Source organism: Papilio xuthus, unplaced genomic scaffold (genome assembly GCF_000836235.2).
Source record: "Papilio xuthus unplaced genomic scaffold, Pxut_1.1 DF829567.1, whole genome shotgun sequence".
NCBI classification, from domain to species: domain Eukaryota; kingdom Metazoa; phylum Arthropoda; class Insecta; order Lepidoptera; family Papilionidae; genus Papilio; species Papilio xuthus.
In genome coordinates, this window is record NW_013529082.1 from 112,085 (window position 1) to 135,071 (window position 22,987).

Here is a 22,987-nt window from a genome sequence, read left to right on the forward strand (position 1 = left end):
GGGGGGGGGGGGGCAGCGGGTGCTGCGGGGCAGAAATAAACAAATATACAACCAGAACTCGTTATACTTTCGCCAGCTTTGCGTATAAATGAATTTTTCTTCATTAAGTACATCGTAAAATGTAGATTAAAATGTTCTCATGTTCTGTAGAAACTGAGACAAAAATAGTGGGAAAATAACGTTTTTCTCCGTCCGTATAACTCTCATTTAGTGCTGCGCTCCGCGTCCGTGCAAACATCTAATTTAGTTTGTCTGGCTATCTGCGACCAGAGCTGAGGTTATTGTGGCCTTTGCTAACTAACTTGCTTGTTGTTTTTATATAACGTTCCGAGGATCAACGAGTTTCCTCGCGAGTGCATTTTCTCGCGAGAATTATGAAAATTGAAATGTTAGATGTATGTATGTATGTATGTGTTATTGTTGTCAGTGGTTCAGCATACTGTATAACATTCAATGTTAGTTTACTTTTAGGAAATCAAAGTTCTTCAACATTGATTTATTTCCTTCGCACGTATTATATTTGATGTTGTCATTTATTATTCGCCCTTTAACTAAATCTTTATTAAAATTAGGTCGCGCCGAAATTGCTCCTTAAATCTTTGTTTATTGCCGAAACAATTATCCGCAAATGAATTAAATAATATTCCGATGTCAACACACCTCTGCCAAGGATGGTGGCAACACGGACGCAGTAAATCGCGCCGAGGAACGAGACGCCGTAATTGACCGGGGGACGTCGACGAGATGAAGCCGTCTCCAGTTCACGGGGGGAGAGACGAGCGTGTGAATTTGATCTCTATGCTTGTGTTTACAAGTCACAAAATTGAATGAAAATAGACCGATACTACAATAAACTTGTATTATAGAGAAGACCGAGCAGGTGTGTAGAAAACTCGACGTGAAATACGATAGAAAATGTTTACTCACATATCCTACTAAATATTTTCTTTCTATGGCACAGATTAGATTTCATAGAATCGGTCTCTTTTCTAGAATCGGGATTCGGTCCCCAAAATAGAGACGTAATAAATTCTTGTTTCAACATGCTACATTATTATGATTTCAATTAATTTTGTAAGGAATAGGTTTGCGTGCAGGGCTGTAGTAAAACTTTTCCTTCTCTGCAGTTCCCTGTCGCTGCACGCGATGTTACGCCATCAGGAGAGCGGCACAAGCCCGGGATTCGAAGTCTTCTCAGTGGTAAAAAGTGCCTACTTATGTAAAAATTGATCAGGAAAAGGTTTTGACAATTACTGCAACTTTGTGCTAGCTTGTTCTTTTGCATTTAGTAAAAAGAATTCCGCTTGTATATATTCTACAAACAAAAGAAAAATGAATGAAAGTAGAAGCGAGGGAAATGCGCGCCCTCTGGGAATTCCCGCTGAGAAAAAGCCGTAAAACTTTAGTGTGATACGAACAAAGATAGAAGCGAGGAAAATGGCTTTGTAAAAGTACGGAGCACTTTGAAATCCGCAAGAAATGCTATGTAGGAGCGTTCCGTGCAATACATTTTAGACGTTATTTTGTAAGACGTAGGGACTATGTTCGATTAGTAATAACTTCGAAGTTATTCTATTTAAATGAAGGATGGCAAACAAGATTGCATTTAAAATATTGTGAATTTCTCTTCTCTTACAATTGATGGTCCTCCGAGGATTGCGGACATCAGATAAAGTATCGCTATGTTTTTAAAAACATTAACTTATTATCTTACAAGTGTTGACATACAATGTACTCGTATGTATGAATGCAACAATTATAATTGATGTACAATATGTTCACTATCAGCTCATACTCGTGTTATGGACTTGTTTATATTTTATTCATTTAAATTATTTCGATTATTATTACACATTTTTGATGATTGGATATTAATAATATTATAATATACCAAAGAATTTTATATATCTCAGTGGTTGTACATTACAGAAATGATATAGGTAAAGAATATAAAGTAAATTCGAATAAATACTATCTTCTAAACAAAAGCTAATAGAACAATTGATGCCGCTATTACTATGTTTTCTTGCGGCGGGACCCTAAGATGTCTGCCAATTTTCACAGCAAATCGGCTGACGAGGGGTTAGTGTTGCGGGGTGCGGGGTGAGTGGCGAGAGGGCGAGGGGTTGCTATCTACAGCTGTAAATCATCCGCTGCGGCTTGCGGCTAATTCGCCGGGGGCTACGCACATTAGGGCCTCTACACACTGAGATGATGCTTGCAACTTGATAACATTGTTTGACATGTTGTCATATTATTTTTGTAACCTATTATAATGTGTTTACTACCTTAAACATTTTCGAAGGTGATTTTGAGGTCACATTGGTTATAAAACATGTTTTAAGTACCTTAGTCACGAGATGTTAACGCGAACGAAGCTCTACATTCATTATTTTAGGTAGCAAGATGGCACACTTTGCTTATTGTGAAGTTGATTGTACAGTGTGCTATTCTGTTCAGAATTTTATCAAGATAACTAATGGGGTGTCGGTTGTTGTGTTGGGTCGGTGCGAGACTCGAGGTGTCTTGCAAATAAAAATATTATTTGTGTGCGTTTTTGCCGCAGCCGCCCCCGCCCTGCCGTGTCATTTCGCGCGCAATTGAACAAACAACTTAACGCCGATACCCAACTGATAGCCGGATCCTCTTTCACTAAACATAAAGCCTTTTCCACATCACGTTTGATGTTGGACGCTTAATAAGAACATTTTTCTACATAATTTGACATTTGTTTTTATATCCATTTATTCAACAATACATGTAAATGTAGCGCCTTTTTTATAAAAAATATATAAAACATATGAAAATCGATGAACCAACTATTGTGGATGAAGAATATTAGAAATGTCATATTAGTACGGTAAATATTTATCAGACGATCACGAGCTGGAGGTATGTAACAGGGCTCTAAGCTTCCGGCAAACAGACATACAGCGCGCCGGAACTGATTTGTCAACTGTTACACTTGTATGCGAACAAGCATAATCCCTCTCGGTTTGAGCAGTGCACCCCGCCCCCTCCACTACCCTCTCAACGCACCTTGCCAGCGGGGGCAGGGGGTGGCAGGGCGCCGGAACTGAAACAGTTTCTCTTTGTGTTGCGTTAATAATGAAATGCTTAATTGTTATTGGTAGGGGCGCACATGTACGATGCTATGTCGCGTATATTTATAATAAATAAAAGTACATTACGATCTATTGCAAATGAAAAAGGTAAAAAATAATTGCCTAAATCCTAAACTAACAATAATAAGTGATTAACAGTAATCTTCAGGGTTATTGAATATTCATTTAGGGAGTACTTTAGTATAGATTTAATACATACTCGCATCAAGAATCTGTGTCAGGATATAAAAAACAAAACAAGTGAATATCACTTAGTATCGTGATTTTCTTATTGTGTCAACAAAATGTGTATTTTTATAAGTTGTCATAGTGAATACACAATGTATATTGCGCTATTTGAAACAAATAGAGTAATACAAAAACGCACACATTTTGGAAACATGTTGGTGGATGTCAATTGCAGGTTGAAACGAGTCCATTCAGTAAGAGGCGGCAAACGGCAACAAAAGGCTGTTGTAGCGCAACAACAAAAGGCAACACGCTGCGGGTGAGCGGCAGGACCCCAGTCACAAGTTGTCTGGGGGTTGGAGGGTTGAAGCGCCGGCTCATTACGCACCGGTCAGCCCGCGGCGACCTGCAGCCCCAATGCAACCGCTGTGCACGCGGCCCGGCAACGTGTCGCATGTTCTTTAAAAATGTACCTTTTATCTCAATAGCAAGCTTTATGGTGGGTTTAAAAAAAAACCTAATATTTTTGCGAATTTTAGTTTTTACAGTAAATATTAAATAATAGTCAGAGTCTATATCGTATCAAATAATACTCACCGTATGCTACTAACATTTAATTAATTAATCCAACGAATTACGTTGTTGATAAAATACCACATTTACATATGAAGCAGCATGCAGCTTGCCAATATTCTTACTGATATAAGCTTGCTTATCGTTTTGTCGTTAGAAGGGTAAATGAATCGACGACAACAAATGCTAATAGTATATTGAGAGGGTTGCTTTATAACTGCACCGCAATCAATTCAATTGCATTGTCGGCCGTGAGAGAACATTAAATTACTATCGAATAAGAATTCGTCGGGACGTGCGGCGGCAGGCCGCCATTGTGCCGTGCGTGCCACTTCGAGTGGTACTGTTTGTGCCCGTTCACTGTCATCATTTGGCGGTTGTTGGCCGTCGTAATGAGCCCCACTCGTCGTCGGCGTCAAGCAGTGTAAGCTGTGCTTAAGTGCCCGTGAGAAATTATACATCTATTGTAATACTATGGATCTCATTTACATGAATACATTCAACTTGAGTTTTGTTCTTCGACATTTATAATATTTGCGAAAACTTTTTAATCTTTCATAAGCTAAATTCCTCTGTGTCCATATCGTTTAATGCTAAACAGTTTGAAATGTTCAGAATTATACTATTATAAAAACTAAAACACACAATGTTACTTTGGCATACCTACTCCGGTGTGCGCGGCTTACTACAGAATCGATATCAGCCTTTAGTGGAGGCCGTCGGTACCCGGGGCGGTATAGACTGCACGGGGACCACACCTCATTTTTTACATATGTAAATAAAAAATAACTTTAGCTTATGTAGCGAGCAATTTTTTTGAGTCGACGGGGTGGCGCTAACCCTGCCCGTCGATCACTAAACGTTTTAAAGTCTGCTGCGATATGTTATTTATTCCCGCTCGTTACACGACTGCCTGAACTGCAATTAGATCGCGACGGATAAAGCGACGGTTTCGTTCAAATTTGATGATAACAAAATGTTGCAAGCTTCTAAAATGCAATATTTCTATTACGTAGACTTCGTAAGAGACCACGCAGCAACAATATTTATTTTATTAAAATATGTGCGACTTGCCGTAAGCCAGCAGCAGTCGGCGAAGGGTGGGGAAGCCCCGTGGCGTACCATCAAATATTCATAACGCAACCCCTCACAGCTCGTAGCGCACCGCTCTACGCTCTACGGCGCTACGCAGTACGCGCCACTCGTATGATGCTGCTCAATATATCATGATACTTGAGTGGCGCAGTTTATTATTCTATACTTTGTGAGCAATATTTGTGTTTCTTGTTGGTAAACAGTCTCAATATTTGTGCTTGCTATGTTATCATTAATTTTTATCGTGAAAAAACGGTTACAACTCCAACGATGAATTTTTCCTAATTTATAATTTTATAGCAACTTTAATGGAGCATATCTTTTAGCAAACGAAAACAAATAATTAACTGTTATTTAAGTATTGATATACAAATACATAATTGATTACTTAAGACGATGTGAATAAAGGCAAAAATTACAAAAAGTTGTAGCTTCATTTATTAACAACATCAATATTTAGTTACTAATAAAAAAGTAAAGTAAAACGTAAAATATTTACTAAGCTTCTACATGACAAACATTCGCACCACAAACTGTTAATTAGCTTAACCAAAATTGTTAAAGATTATAAATATCTATTTAAAGTATCGGAGAATTTATTTACGTTATAAAACACTTAGCAATGATTACGTAAGAGCTTTGAATATTCGCCAATTAGTGAAAGCAAACTTGCGATATCGAGTTACGGAGCGAATTAGGTCCAATAGGGCGAGGGTTGAGGGGTGCGGCGCAGCGGGACGGGGTTGGGCGCGCGAGGGGATGTAGATTCACGAGAGATAACTGCGCACTGCTTCATTACTGCCCTTGTACCGAGGGTAGCAACGGATATACGCGAGACAACTCACTAATCAGCTGGAAATAATAAATAACTTAATCGTTGTTGTATCTTGTGTGATTCGTTCTTTGAAATTGTTTCAGTTAACTCTCGGTCTGTCTGTTACCAAAAGCAATTAATATTTATAAAAACTTTTAAATTTTAATTACATTTCCTTATAAGTATTAAGTAAGCGTAAGTTATACTATAATATGTATGACAGAAATAGCAGATTAATGAATACAAAGTACAGGTTGTTTTAGTAAACAGTTAATATCATAATATTACAGCGAGGTAGTGCGCGGTGTGGAGGCCGTGCCGCACAACTAATTGATACAATTAGAGGGTGCGAGGAAGGGGCAGATTGCCAAAGTCACGCTTCTTGGTCCATCCTCTCGTTACGCGGTCACCGAGGCGAAATAATAGTACAATTATTTTGTTGCAGGTAATGTCGGATATCGGTAAAACGGAATGAATAGAGATAAGAATTGAAAAGTCTTTACACTGTAATTATACAAGTACAATAATTTTGGTCAATATTAATTAATCAATGGTTTTATTTTTAGTCAAATAGTTGTAGTAAATAGTTGATTTAATAATGAAAAATCAGTCAATATCATTGTGAAAAAACTATTCATAGTTTTGTCTTTTCATTCAGAGACTTAAAGGCACACAAGATTTTCTATTTCATCTGGACATCTTCCTATACATAATTTAAACAAATAAAATATGTAGCTTTAACGTACACCGTACAATGTCAAACTTTAAGTATATTGATTGCTCCCACTCTGATTTAATAAAAACATTACTTCACAAATATTTGTAGATCGTTAGCTGTAAGCCTAGCGAGGCGGAAATCTTGCCGCCTAACACAAGGGAATAGGGTTCAATTTGTAAAATAAATTGTGTTTGTAAAGGGCCGCATCTTGTTTGCATGGGCCCGGCCGCGGGACCTTGTTTTCTCGGCATAATCATGTTATGTTTGGAATTTCACCGGCTATTTATATGTCGGTATCTATTGCAGTCGAAAAAGGAACCTTTTATAAGTAAACGCGGCGTCATAATAATGTTATTTTTACACGCAATTTTTTTCTTTTTCAAGGATAATATTTAGTTTTTTGCGACAAAATGTTAAACAGTATGTCCGGGACGTGACTGTCGCGGATTTTGTTTAGCAGTGAGCAGTGAAGATCACATGAAATTGCTAATTCGCTCGCTTGTTTCTCCATTTGTAAAGTGTTAGGTCTTAGATAGGAACAGGTGACTGACCTGAGTCTCTGAGCTGCAGCGAGTCGACCTTGTGGCTGATGAAGCCGCGGATGGCGTCGGCGGCGTCCCCGCGCAGCGCTCCCCGCAGCCGGCCCAGCAGCGCGCCCGCCGCGCCCTGCGCCGCGCCCTGCCCCGCGCACTCCCCCGCGCCCTCCACCGTCCCGCGCCCCGAGGGCCGAAACAAACTTCTTCCGCAAATTACTTTGACAAATTCTTTGTCTATTCAACTCTTGCGAACTCTTTTGTCTTATCTTATCTAGTATAATGCAGTCGTTGCTTATTCGTAAATTAGTAAGATAGTGGTAAGTCTAGCCTTAACTAAGTTCAGTGCGTTACTTGATATGTATCGGTTTGTGTTGGGCTTTAGAGCCGGACCATGGTGCGCCGCCGGTCTTCTGCAACAAATTACCTCTTGTTAGGAATAGAAGCTAATTTTGAATTTGAAAATTTTTGACATTTTTACTTAGAAAAACCTGATAGATTGATACTAGTTTCATCTTTTAATTAAAACTGTTAGTAAATTTAAACAAAACCGGGTCCGTGAGCTTACGGCTGCCGCCGGCGCCGCGCTGGACGGCGGCCGTTCTGGTTAGCTCACGATAGCTAAGAACGACTATGTTTTTTCGGTATTCCGTAGCAATACGTAGATTGCTACGTTCGTATCGTCGTAGCAATCTAAGAATATCTAACATAAAAAGATCGTAAGGAACAACATAAGAACTTATTCATTGTAGTTTTGTGGTTCATGAAGTTATTTTTAAACAAGACATTTTTTATTTTTATTTATTTTATATTCTTGTAAATATATAGGTTACAATGACACAAGTTACCATTTAAACTTTTTCATTGTATATGTATAAGTTATGCAACATATTCACTTTACAAACGTGCTTCAGTTAGCTACATTTATGTAGCTAAAGCGCCGGAAGTCGTATCGCGCACGTTTCCGGCACCAAGATGGCGACCGGAAGGGCTCTAGCGGCAGTTTCCTCTCACACACTTCCGATTGCTTTCGGCTATGGCTCCGAAATATTTTACGCCACAGAGGAGATCATTTTAAATTATTTTATTTACTGTATTGTTTTTTTGTTTAAAAAGTATGGAAAGATTTCCTCGTAATTTCCTATTATAACTATCAAATATAAAGGTTTATCACACGACTTTTAGGTTTATAAAGTTAAAACGGAAATTAGCAGCAGAAATTTTATCAGAAAATTCATATGCTCTTAAATTGACATTTTAAGGTTGCATCATGTAAGAACTTAACATACAAAGTATGTGTCGGATTGTGTACACAAAATTGTGTAATTATATGTACAACAATAGCCTTCGCTAGCTGCCCGCTGAGATATGTGTTTTTTATTTATTTGTCAGATTGATAGCACTATAGATAAGTGGGATGCTTTTTAAGAAGAATGCAGAAAGAAGAAACAACTGAGTGCAAGAAACAATGAAATTTATAAAAGTAAAATAGCTCCACCACTATACATCATGATCTAGAAGGTTGTAGTGCACTGCAGCGGGTGGGAGGGGGTGGGGGAGTGAGAGAATAACTATAATGAATCACGTTAACTTACACTAACGTGATTCATTCAAAAGTATATAAATACTTTAACAAGACATGTTAAAGCTTGTATCATAGGGTTAGCATTTTTTCTTTAGAAATATTATTTTAATCAATAATCACGTACTCGTGACAGGATTCCAGTGTCATTCCAGCACCGAACGATGCGAAAGTTGCCATAACATCCTGTCCTCAATGTAATAGACATGCTGCTATCAAAAAACAGCGGCTGAAACCTCTCTTTCAATATGCGCACATACACGCCCACTCTCCTGTTACTCACATACATACATACATACATATGACGCAACCGTTTTGTTATATAACAACTGCCTCCGATTATGTAATCCTGCGACAATCAGATACTGGACACTTCAACTCCGCGACCAAATCAAACGGCAAATCAAAGACACGGCGAGGTGCAGAAAATGAAAAGAAAATCTACAGTGGCCGCCTTAGAAATGTGAAAATATTGACCTTTGATGTGTGCGGCGGGAGCTCGGCACACCTGGGAGCTGCGGGCCCGGACTGAGCGGCGGTGGCCGGCGGGCGAGCGAGCCCGGCAGCATGCGCACACCCCGCGCTGCCATTCGCCGCGCCCCGCCCGTGACGTCACACCGCCCCGGCCAATGGGGCACGCCTGAAACTTTCATGTAGGTATGGGAGGCGATCGGTCGATTGCTAAAAATAGGCCCCGAAGGCGCGCGGCGGTCGATATCCACCCTCGCCGTGCTGCCCTGGCCCGACGGCCTAGGTCTATCAGCCCACGGATAACAATATCTATTTGTAACCTCCAATATATAAAAAAATAAAACTGATAATTACAGTTTTATTATAAAAGACAATCGACGCCGAAACAAATGAAATAACACTTGCATAGTGATATTTTATCCAAACTAACTAGTATTCAATTGTGTTCAAGGTTCAGAATACTTTATAAATCGCAGAGCCTGTGAAAACTTTTATTAACAAGTCTTGATAAATTTTCTAATCAGGAGTTCAGTAAAGTGAAAATAGTCATAGACAGACATAGAACAGGTGGCGTGATATTGATGTATTCCCTGATTATCTCTCTAGTATTGGTTACTTTATGCGGCTTCTGATTTGACAGTGATGTTTTTCACTTACCTCCTATATAGTTGAAAACACAAGCGCTGACTACGAGATGATAGCTTCGTCACACATTCATCAATTATTTGTATGTTACAGTGTTGAATGCAACTTGTGCTGTCTGCTACATATGCGCGACAGAGTGCGACAGAGTGCGACACCATGACTGCCGGCTCACAGCTCCGCGCTATTAAAATATCAATTATATGATAACGTTGAGCGTGAACCAGAGAACAGAGAAAATTATGGCGATGTGAAAGATTAGATTAATATATAGTATTTTAGAAAACTAGTAAAGAAAAACAATTTACGAACTATACATATACATATACATATAACTATGCTACTTCATATAAACTATGATAACACGAGCGCAGCGACACTGGAAACAAACCATAAATAATAAACAGCTTCCAATTATTGTAACAGTACAATGAGTTGTAATATTTAATATTTTTTAATTTATAACCAAACTCCCTGTTCATGTTTGCTAAAGGAAATGAAGGAAAACTTACATATATCTCTCGCTTATTGCTGCAATAGTGTTTATATTATAGTTATTTTTAACAAAGTAATATCCGCGGGCAAATGTTATAGCATGTGAAATGTATGAATTATTTACGGACCGCTTTGCTAACATCTTCAACAAATGGATTACTTAGTTATACTTAAACATTTTAATTGTGACCGCCATGTTTGTGGTTCGGTTCATGCGGCTCGTGGATTTTCTTATAATAGTAATAGATTTAAAAAGGAAATAAAAAACTCTCTATAAAACAATACAAGCAGACTCGAGCCTACCCGATGTTAGGACCGCCCAGGACTTATGAACCATGCTGGCACAACGGAGGATTCTTCTCAGATAAGTGCAGTTTGCATTACAATGTTTTTTTTCACCTTAACTAACGTCGGATAATTGAACAAATGAAATTTAAAAAATCGATTCAGCACGATGGTGCACGTACATGGCCGGGATCAAATTGAGACTCGTAGATTACAAGTCCAGTCCAGTGTTTAACCACTGCGCCACCGACACTTTTCGTGTATCTTTACATAAATCATAGGTAACGGATAACGATATTTACAAATTAGAATTGCAAATATCTGTCGGGTGAAATGGTCCAGGGGTGCGATCACAAAACTTTTACATTTAGCAAAACTTATCCCGTTGCGTCGCTTGAATACGAATCAGTCAGTGAAGTGTAGAGACCCCGCACCGGGGAGATAACTTTACTGGAGATAACATTAATAAAACAATTTTAAACAAATGAAAGAGAAAATATATTTTATTGAGAATCACAAACAGAAAAGTTATGTGATTTTGAATGTCAAAAAACAATGTATATTAATAAGTTTAAATAAAAGCTTAGCTGTTTGTTTCAAGTTGTGTGAACTAAAACGTATGTACTAATGTCAGATTCGATTCTTTTTGTAAAGGGAATTCATTTCCCTAACATTGTATAATACATCAGATAAATATCCTAATAATAAATTTAATATTATATAATTCAGGTTCAATGTATCATCGATGTTTGATACATTTTCCATTCTGATATCCGTTGATGATGTCCTTGTTAATTAAACTGATCGATGGACTTGATAATGATGAATTAAACGTATAATTCTGTAATCCATTTACCTTTACCTTAATCTTTGAGAACATCAACGTTAAACTTTAAAAAGCAATAATATTAATGGAATCGTAAGAGTAGCGGTGTTACGATGTAGTCGCGCCACCAGCCCGGCCCGGCGGGCGACGCGGGTGGCGCGCGGGGTGTGCGGGGGGGGGCGCACGACGGTCGATGTCGACGCGCCTGCGCACTTGCCTCGGGCCGCGCGCACCGGATGCGGCTTTAGTGCTTTAGGAATTAAAATTAGATGCCCTAATCCCTGATGCGAGTAGATCAAAATGTTTGATTAACTTTATTATAACACTTAAAGTACTCTTGCAACATTTATATTTCGTAGTAAATCGTAGTTAGCTTTACTATAATTTAATTACCATAATTTATGATGTAAGTTAAAGTAATATACTTTTGCAATAAAATAACTAATCATGTGTACACTATACAACATATCCTACTATGTACAGGTAACAGATTCGGCGGCTATGTTGCGGCGGCAAACGGCGGCGGGTTGCGGCGGGGGCGCTTGACCCACTGCCCGCCGCACCGGGCTCTCTGGCCTTCTCCCAAAAGCCAACAGCTCGGCTAACGACTGCACCACGGATACTTAAACTTAACTACCTTCATTTTCTGAATTCGCTACGAAAGTTTAGCTCTCAATTTAATAACATACAGTTATTTTTTTTCGCAGTGGTGAGGTATTTTAAAATACGACTAAAACGACAACAACACTATTTATTCCAGATTGTTGTATTCTTTGTCATAAAACGATTCAAGTTAAGCAATAAATGGCTTACAGTTTAGTTTGATATTAAGAGGACATCCCCAGGGAAGGGTAATCTGAGCCGCGACCCGTTTCAAAAGGGATCACTGTTAGGAGCGCGTGTCAGACGCGGGGATTACCCGCGAGCCGCGAGCGCTCTCCGCACTCCGCCCTCTCCTCTGCTCTTACTGTCGTACTTACGTGATGGACATACATCTATATTTGATATGATAATGTTCAATATTAGTATGGCTTGATTTAGCTATAGATCTATCCTATAGAAAGAGGATGATTTACAACATAAGATTTTCTGTTATAGTCTCAAGTTTCCACGTGAAAGTTAATGTGTATAATAAACAAGGTTAGTAGCAGCATTCATTAACAGCGCCATCTCTCTACTAAAAGATATTCTGTAAAAAAGATTTAGTTATATTGAACAGGAGCTGAGTGTTGATTAAACTTAAAATAAAATTCAAAGGAAAAGGAAATAGATTATGTGCCCGCTCCGGCATCTTCATTATTCATGCAGGCGGCAGCTCGCGGCAGGAGAGGCAAGCCGGCCAGTAGGGCAGATAGGACCCGACGACGGCGGTGGGATATTACTCCTCATTAGCCATCTTCATTTAGTTTACGTTATACCATGAAATCACCTTTTTATTTTATGATCTCCCGATTTATAATATAATAATATTATATTGAGAAATGAAAATGTAATGTTTGTTTGCGACAAACGAAACTTGTAACTTAGAATCTTTGAAGGATATTTGCCACTTCATTCTTAGTGCCTTGCACAAGTTGAATCTCGAAAACATAATTATATTTTTACAATTCAAGAGTAAAGTGCCCGATTACTTTTTTATTTTAAAAATGTAGACCGTTTAAACTTGTGTATATTTATTTTTATATTCCAACCGGACAGCCATTAACACAAGGTCGATGGAACAAAAAACCTAAAACCAATCCATACAACATCCAATGAGAGAGAACTTTTCAGCGCTTCTTCAGGCACTTGGCATTCAGCACATTATCGACCGCGGACACGCCCCCTACCCTCCCCCCCCCTCCCTGCTCCCCGCCACCTGCCCGCACCCCGCCAGCCTCATCTCAACCTCACACCCCCTCTCACACCCAGATGCCACTCCATGCGACCTCCCGCCAAGACATAGGTTCTGATTTGGCACTGAGTAATAAAATTAAAGTTATCCCGCAGACCACATTGTCACGTGCTGACTGTGGATAAGTGATTGGATCACTCACTCGGCGAGTACAGATCACTGGGTGACGCAGTTCGGAACTCATCTGTAATTAATTAAAGAGATGTTAATCGATAGAAATCCTTTGGTTAATTGAATTATCAGTCAAATTAACAGCGAACTAAAATGCTTTTGAGACATGGCAGATTATTATAGTCATAGTCTGAGCTTGAGTTCTTACAAATAATACTGGTATAATATCCAATCCAATTTTAGTTTAAAATAGACAGATTTTTAGCGTATTGCTTCCAAAGTATCTCACTCATCAAGTGTTTTTTTGTGATTCACTCGTAAATTGTGCAAAATGTCAAATATAACTTTAAAAGTTGAGGTCGATGTCCTTAGAATTGCCACCGTTTTTTTATAACTAACAAGTTTATAGTGTCAAAAACCTGAGGCGGGCAATAAAGTCCTATCTGTGATCTGGTGAGATCAAAGCGGCCGCCGGACGCTAGATGTAAATCTAGACTCAGAATCACACGATTTTATCTAAACTCTCAAAATAAACTTATTGAAGATCTTCATTAATTTCTGTATATGATTTAAATTTTTAGTTAGAAACATATCACAGTCAGTTCAGAAACGTCCACATCGAGGAGCCGAGGAGCCGAGCCTTCACGCATCCCTTATTTTTTCAGAAGAGTATGTGGAACTCACCAGTTTAAAAGTGGCCGAAATAACTACTAAAATTCAACAATGTTGTTTCGCATCGCCTAATGACTGGGTCACGGAAACTTGCGCAATCTTCTACCACCCAGCCTACACCGTCTGTAGTAGCAGATTCTCCAAGAATACGAAGTCTCCAGACTTCATGTAACTCGATATAGTAACTCGAGCCATCTCTAAGCTAACTTAGAGATGGCTCTAACCTAAGTCTTAAGGTCTTAGTTAACCACGCTGACATATTAGTCGTCATCTTTGAGTTGCAAGTTACTTACTTCATTATAATTGATAAATAGTCAAATGTCATTGGATGTGCCAATGTCTTACACAATCCGCTAACAAGTTGGCACGTCAACGCACTTGAATAATTTTTATCTACAAATTGCTCTTCCAATTAAACTGCAAGGAAAATTTGTTTCGGCTTCAAATATCGTAATGTAACTTTAGCTTTTAAGTGCCTTTAACACTTTGTACGTGTATAAACTCATAACAAACTTTTTCCATATTTGTTAATTTGTTAATTCGATTTCGAGTAAGTTTACTGAACTGAATGTTAAATATATTTCGAACATTTACTTCCGTTTAATTAACAGCGACTCGACTGTCCCACACATCCTGCACTAATTTGATTTATATAATTATTTCGTTCGTTCGTTTAGTCAAAGCTGAATACAAATTGTATACGAATTATTACTTAATTTAATATACAAGCGTATTCAAATATAATTTTTTTTTATTTTAATGTTGTGGAATATACACGACACGACACGACACGACACGGTATTTAACTAAAACATGTGTTGGCTGGCTTTTATTATGTTAATAACAAATTCAAACAAAATAGAATAGTTCCCAAAAAGGGTGATGAAGAGTAACGGACCGTTTAGTTTCTCGTTGAATTAACTAAATTGAACAGTTCCATACTACACTACACAGTACATGAATATTATTTTGGGTCTTGTTCAATTGCTTATTTGAATGTAACAACAATGCATATGTATCCTTTTTTGAATGTGTGTGTACGATGTAGTGTAGTCTTGGTTACAAATAAATCTGTATATTTCTGTTGCTTGTCATAGAATACTTGTGGTCAAAATACTTGACCCTGGCATCGATTCCAAATCTAATGATTGTCGACTGTCGAGTAGCTATCGAGTGTTAAGTTACAATTCGCGGTCACTTCACATTGAAATGTACAAAATGTTGCTCGCCACTTGATCTCTCACTGTTTGTGTGTCGAGACCATATTTAGTGATATTCATTACACAACTAAGGGCCTCAATAGTGTGTATTTAATAACACGTTCTATGTCACCCACTCTACATGTTCACTTTAAGATTTAAACATTTTAGTCGCATTGAAAAACTTACAAGTGACTTACGACAACTTTGTTATATTAAAAGGCCGGTTGACTTTTCAATTATTATTATTTTATCGTTATACATTCTTGTTTATGGTCTAATCGTGTTCTGCTTAAGACCTGCGCCCTGTAGTACTGAGTAATAAGGAAGCTTATGTAATCGATGAGCAATCATCATGACGACTCTCAGGTCACAGTGGCAGCGCACACGTTCGACAGGTATGCCGGTCACAGCGGACCTTGGCTACTCGTTTATTGTTGATGCGTGACCACGTAACAGCCTGACGTGCAGAAACAGGGTTACAAGAATATATGTTAGTATAAGCCATTAGAAATCAATGTGGTTGATACATCAATTAGCGTTCAAATTTTCGATGAATAGTAATCATTATATTGCAAGTTACATACGTATTTGTTTGCTTATTAAGGAGCTACTTTTCAAAATAATAACCACTTAATTGTGACGATACATTCTGACGATGTGCTGCTAACCTACAAAACATGAAAGGTTGCTCTCCGAGCGCTGAACCTCGTTAATTAACTCTTTAATTATAAGTTTATCCGAGTTTAATATAGTTTCCGATTGGATTTACTTTAGTGCTTGATCAAACTAAATAAAAGATCATACATAACTAATTAGTTATTATAAAATATACATTTATTTCATACAGATGTATGTAATATATAGCTCAATTAAGATACACGTATAAATTTAATTTAACCAAATATATAAAAAAAACATTATGGTAATGTCAATGATAATAGAATAAGTATTGATTTTTTAAACAACTGAACAAAACCATCGAGTATGTAACTGTATGACAACTAATTGTTAACAAATGTAACAAATGACAATAGTATTTATGTACAACAGTTTGGGGCAGTGACCTTCACGATAAGAATACAAAGTTGAAGATAGAAGATGCTAGATGGCGACTGCGTGCTAACAGCAGTTGTCATCCGCCGGTATCTAATGACCACCATATAGCATGGGCTGGTTGTGCAATCTCAGCGAACTAAACATTGCGGTGATGTGATTACTTTCTCGATGGATCATCACACCAATGTTAAAGTAAAAATAGGTCTCGAATATATTGTGCTAACAGTAAAAAATGACGGCTAAATGCACACGCTGACAAATTTGCTAAATATGTTATAATAAGCAGATTATATAATTATAATAGAAACTATTTAATATTTTACATAAAGAGTCTTAAATCTATGATATTAAATAAAATATTAAAAACGAATAATTACCTAAAATATATTAATAAAAGGAGTCCCTTTAGGCAAGGTTCCGAAGATACTGGCAGCGTTCCCCCTTTGAATAGCTAAACTAATTCTTTGACCGAGGTAGCTGCCAGCTCTTCGGTCCCCTGTGAAGCAGATTATTGTAGCTAATTAATTTGAAAAACAAAACACAAAACGTTTTGTAGAAAATCTCCATAAATGATTTTCGTAACATGACACAATAACAATAATGTCACTTGTACGAGAATAACTTTTGTCACATATAACAGGCAATTTTATTAATGACACAAATATTTCACTATCTTGATATTATATAAAAACTATAACTATAGTCAAAATAAAGCAGTCTAGGTGTAAAAATTTGATAATTTCCAGCTGATAAAGAGAGGTCAAATGTATTTGTCATTTTATAGATATTTGTTTTTGAGAAGACATTATGCGTTCAAAGTTACAAGCCAATAAATCAAAAAGATAAAGTGTACACATGATTCATATTAACATATAAACTTAATATTACTATTTAAATTAAATATTTATGAATTAATGGGCATCACAATTTTTTTTGCATTTATTTCTTTGATAAAATATTATTGACACTTATATTCTTCATATAACCATGTGTTGTAATGATGAACAAAGCAAGTAATTGGAGGCTCTATTTGTAACTTACGGCATAAGTTTCGACAACGCCGCGGGTAATCTCCAGCGTCCGGCGCGGCGGTCACAATGTCACATAGCACCTTTCTCTTGAGTTTCGCATCAATTGACGAGGCCGAATGACCCGCGACCTTTGCCTATTCAATTACCAGATAAAGCTGACTATACAAAACAAGGATTAACATACATAACTATAAAAAAGACATCATACAAAGATGACACCATACATATGTACAACATACAACATACATAAACATGACCTAAAAATTTCATAACTTTTGAATTTTCAATGTCACGCAATGTAAATTAAAATTACCAAATTATTTTGACAAAAAGTCGTAAACGAATCTATTTCATTCTATGACATTGTACGACAACTGTTGTTTTACAAAATAGTTAAAGAAGAGTGTAAAACATTAATATATTCCAAATGTTACAAGTAAAATCACTTACACAAGTTGCAATTTAGTTGCGATGAAAATAATAACGCATCTATTAACCTCAATGCAATCTACAAATGATCAAAGATGACGAGCGAAATAACTGATTTATGTTACAAATGTGAGTTTTATGATCCATTAAAATTGTCTGTCTGAACGTTGGTGGCTAAACGTCACGCCGGCAGAATTCACTTCTCACTTCACTCGTACCTAGCGCTTTTTTAAGCGTTCTAATTTTGTTTAATGCTACTGCTATGTTACTCAAAGATTTCTTCGTACTTTTTTTATTCTAAAATAGTGAGTGTCCTACTACTTTAAGAGTTTGCCAAACGAACCTCAATAACACAAAAAATAAAAAAATTTACTTTCTTTGCGACCATAACCAGTAAGTAAAACTAAATAAGTATAGTTCGTAATTTATAGTACGTGTAAACTGATACTTATCTTTAAAATATTTTCAGCATCAAATCCTGTGGGACAAGGTGAGGACGCACGCAGATGGCCGTTATCTCACCGACAAATTGCCAGCTTGAGTGGCTGAGCCTCGTGGGGACTTTGGGCGGGTGAGGGGCGGCGGGGTCAAGGGGGTGATGGATGGCTTTGGAACTGATAGTGTACGAATATATTTGAGACATACATGTCATAGAATGCAGACTAAACTTTACTTTACTTTTTAAATATTTATACGTAAACTAAACAGCCACCTGGAACTTATAATTTTAACAATGAATATATTATAGAATAACTTATAGGAATTTTAAGAGTATTGGATAGTCGATTTCGTTTTCCGTGTTAACTAAAAATTGAAAGGTAAAGATGTAATAAAAGAATCGATTAGGGCAGTACAGTTAGTAGCAGTAGTACACCAGGGGTCGCGGCGACATCTTCCCGCACACGACTCTCCATTGAACGTATCATTATTTCATCTCCAACTCATTATACGTCACGTAAGTCTTATGTTTGTCGTTACGTGTGATGTAACCTCCCGAATAATACATACTCTTACGATGTTTTAGCTAATTTTTATATACATCTCTGACATACATAGTATATACATATACATATAAGTTACGAAGAAAGGCAATAAGCTTTTATATATTATAATATCATAAACGTTATAGTAAATATTCTGTAAAATGTGTGACGATTTCCTACAAATAATTTTTGGAATGTAAATAATAATACAATTTTTTTGGCAATTCTATTCGACACAAATACATTTATAAATATGTATAAACACTTATTAACAAAAGAATAACGAGGAAACATAAACAGACTTGTGTTCCGGTCCGTTAATGTTGACAATTACGCAGAGCGGTGGCGCTGGCGTCGTGTCGCCGTTACACAATGTTACAATGTTACACTCCAATGTTTAGAACTATAAAATTAAGCTTTACATTTCTTAAACTATCTCATTTACGAAAATTTACTTTAAATAAAGAAATTTAAAATTTTAATGAAGTCTTGTAATTATGTTTTACTTTTTTATGCACACAAAGAACAAGTTTATTAACATAAAACGAAAATAGTTCTAAAATACTTAACACAATAACACGTTACATACGATATCTAAAAGTAATTTGCCTAAATTGGATCGAAGTAAATTGATATGGACATTGAAAGCAACATCAATCAATATGTATTAATATTTCTTTGTATTGTTGTGCCTTTTAGTGTAGTGTGTAAATAAAGTACACATCTAGTATTTTATAAAATAGCACATTTATTATATTTTTCAATGTGTCAGATTTATTGGTTGTGTCCTTGTTTCAGATAATCTGAACATTCAATGAATTTCTTTCTTTTTTCTTCACGTTTAATTCTAATCACACCATTCTCCTATTTATAAAAGAGTTAATTCTAAAGATAGTACTCACATAGTTTCAGTTTTAATCCGTGACTTTAAAAGAAATTGTGTTAAATTTTATTGCAGTCGTAGTGTTACAGAGAGGTCGGTATATCTTAATCGTACATTCGTAAGGCGGACACGGGACGTGCACAACTTTCTCAGACATTAATAAAGTCCAATGAGTTCTCTGGGGGACGTGCTAAGTGATTGATGGAAATGGAAGCTATTTCCTCCCCCCGGACATTGCACAATACATTGTCTCCTAAAACTTAAATGACCAAATTACTTATTTGAAAGTAAAAATAAATACCTGGACAACAACGGGACGTAAATTGTTTCATCGTGTCAGAATGTAAACGGTAACCTACAAGTTACATAGATAATACTAGAATTACGATGATGATAATGATTTACATGCATCCTCTGTTATTTGTAATCTGTGATGGCACAGAGTATAGATGCAGACACGTTGCATGACGTCACACGTAGTACCGCGCGCTCTGCAGTACACAAACTGTGAAGTAATAGACAATTTGTTGTCTCAATCATTACCACATTCACAATACTACATGTGTCATCTGCTAAAACATGTTTAATGGACATACATAGTCTCCGCCTAACCCTCTAACTGTCGAACTCAGAGGTTAAGTGGTCCTCCTTAGTGTAGATTTGTCTCTGAGTGAGGCAGTGTCACACATTTATTTCACTATTTACACATTAACATTAGAAAATATTTTAACAGTTTTGTATTAAATTGTGTAAATGTTAAAAGAGACGTGTGAAATGATGTAAGTCAATATCAGATTGAAAGTGTTAACATTATAGAAAGGTTAGAGATTGTATTTGTAAATGATACAAATTAGCAATCTGAGTCGCTAATATGTAGATATGAGTTTTGTTAACATTCTTATAATATACTTTCCTAATATCACACTACACACGACACTAAAAATTCGTCTTATTTTGTCTAAAATAAATAAAAATTACATTCGATTATTTACTTTTATGTACAGCATATGCTTTAATAACCTAACAACTATATCGAGGACATAAACATAGAATAGGACATGCAAAGCAACTTGCGATGAGACCACATTACAAGACAAAGCTGTGCGCTTTACACAACACAACACTAGGAACGTTGAGCGCTTTGAATCGCTGTAAGCCGCTTTGTGTCGACACTAGGCTTAGTTTGAGTGCCTGGTGGCCTCCGCCCTCCCCCCACAGCAGCAATCCCGGATTACGAAGGCATACACGCGGTTAAGCATAACAACAGTAATGGGCTAAGTAATTGATACTAAGCGTGCTACGTGTTGCGACAAACACTTCATTTCTTCTTTACTTCTTATTATTTCATTCATCTCTCTTATCCTCTTCATATTTCTATCTTTAAGATGATAAACCATTTCATTTGCATGTTTACAACAGTGACTCATAACAAGATGCTAAATAGACAAAAATGGATAGAGAAGTTTCTACGTAAGTTAAGTATTATAAATACTAGTAAGTGTTTCTATTTTAAAATAACCTAGTAATAGATATGTAAGACGAGATGTGCTCAGATATCAAATGCTTTGGGTGTCATATGACATGCGTGACACGCACAGTGGCCAGTGACGGCCAGTGACGGCCAGTCGGCCAGTGATGGCCAGTGACGGCCAGTGATGGCCATGACATTGACATGCAAAATAATATGGTATATCATCGTATCGTCCTAATAATCAGTAATAGTCTCATAGATTTTGGTACTTTTTATTGATCCAAATACTAAAATATTGTAATTCTAAGCATTTTTTGCAATTAATGATATTTTCTTGTAAAGAAAATAAAAGATGACAAGATAATCATAATTTTCTACTTTTTTTTATAACTTCAAACACAATTAAATAGATATCAGTATTAATATTATATCTTAACGTTAAATAATATATTTCTATTACATTATTTAACTAACCAAAATCTTCTGGTTAATTAGTCATACGTTACATCGCTGTCTCTGTAACTATTACACTCGTGTTCTTCGTTAATGAAACAAATACAACCATGTTATTAAACTGCCAAATTAAATGAAAATAGCTTCAAATTTATCCATTCTAATAAATAAACAAATGTTTCTCCTCTATGTTAATTGTTTGTACAAATGAAAACATAAGAAGTTAGACGTAAACATATAACATAGTGCGGTGTGTCCCCGCAGCGGGGCTCATAACATGACTCTATAAAACATTACGTCACATGCGAAAATTTTTCTCACTCATGGTGATACTTTGACATTTAACATAACAGTTTTACCATAATACCATACTATCCGAGTGTACAGCACTGTGTCAATATTAGTTCGCACGCACATTTGTGTAATAAACGCAAAACTAACATAATTATGTTTTGTGCAATAAAAGACATGTCAGATATCATTAGTTTTGGGTAAACTGTGCTCGCGTTTGACCGCTCCTTGTTGTGGCGCTAAATTACAATAATCAAAAATCAGACATACGTAAACTTGGTAGGGAAGAGATGAAAATTGGTCTGTGTGTTGAAAACTACGACTCCGACTGTTTTAATTGGTAAAATATGATTGTTTGGATAAGTTAATTATTGAAAAAAAAACAATGTAAAAGTTAAAGCATTTAACTAATTCACATCAAGAATTCTTACATAAACCTTATCTTTACATACAATATGGTTATGTTTATTTTAAATACCCCAGTACCCAAATTTAAGATAAGAGGTATGTATGTAGATAGGCATAGAGCGAGTTATATGCTATTCACCAGCAGAGAAAATATAGCATCACTGAGAGCAAACACATTAGTAACATTACACTTTGTTAAAAAAAATGCTTATAAGTTAAATTTCTAAAAAAGCCTAGAGCAGCTTTTCTTTAAATGTGCTTTGTGAAGTATTTCGGGGAATCTACAAAAATAGAATCTGGGATTCCTTCAAATAATCCTCTACTCAAAAGGATTCCCTAGCCAAGAAGACTTGATAACCACTGGGCTGGACCCATAAAGAACTGCAGCAACTGTTGTCATGAATTAACGGAAAAGCTTTTATGAAAAATACTGTAAATATTATAGTTTTCTGATGTGGATTAATAATCTGACATAAAGTGAAGAAGTCCATTTCCAACAAATGCGGAAACCAAAACAATTAAACATTTCTAATACGTGAAAACTTTGCACAACCGCTTGATTGAAAATTAAAGTTGAAATTGAATCTAAAAGCCAATTGAAGTCTTAGGAGCTTTTCGGAATTGTATTAGAACTCCGTAATCGCTTTGATTGCGTCGCTTGTTTCACACTTTTTGAATTTAATTTGATCAAACATGAATAAAACAACAATTAAACATTCTATTCCATTATATCACATGAGTTTCATATGTGCGTGCGAACTTCAGCGTTTCCGTAA

At 36.6% G+C, this 22,987-nt stretch overlaps 1 protein-coding gene across 1 annotated transcript in view; it reads right to left on the minus strand.

The window, feature by feature from the left end:
* ChAT (Choline acetyltransferase) overlaps positions 1-7,174 on the minus strand; it is a gene marked incomplete at its 5' end in the record, with an annotated part of 37,251 nt that extends 30,077 nt beyond the window's left edge. Inside the window, one exon of the mRNA XM_013311045.1 lies at positions 7,045-7,174. Within this exon, the coding sequence (XP_013166499.1) occupies positions 7,045-7,174 (130 nt within the window). The remainder of the gene's footprint in view (positions 1-7,044) is intronic.
* Between the last annotated feature and the right edge of the window lie 15,813 nt (positions 7,175-22,987).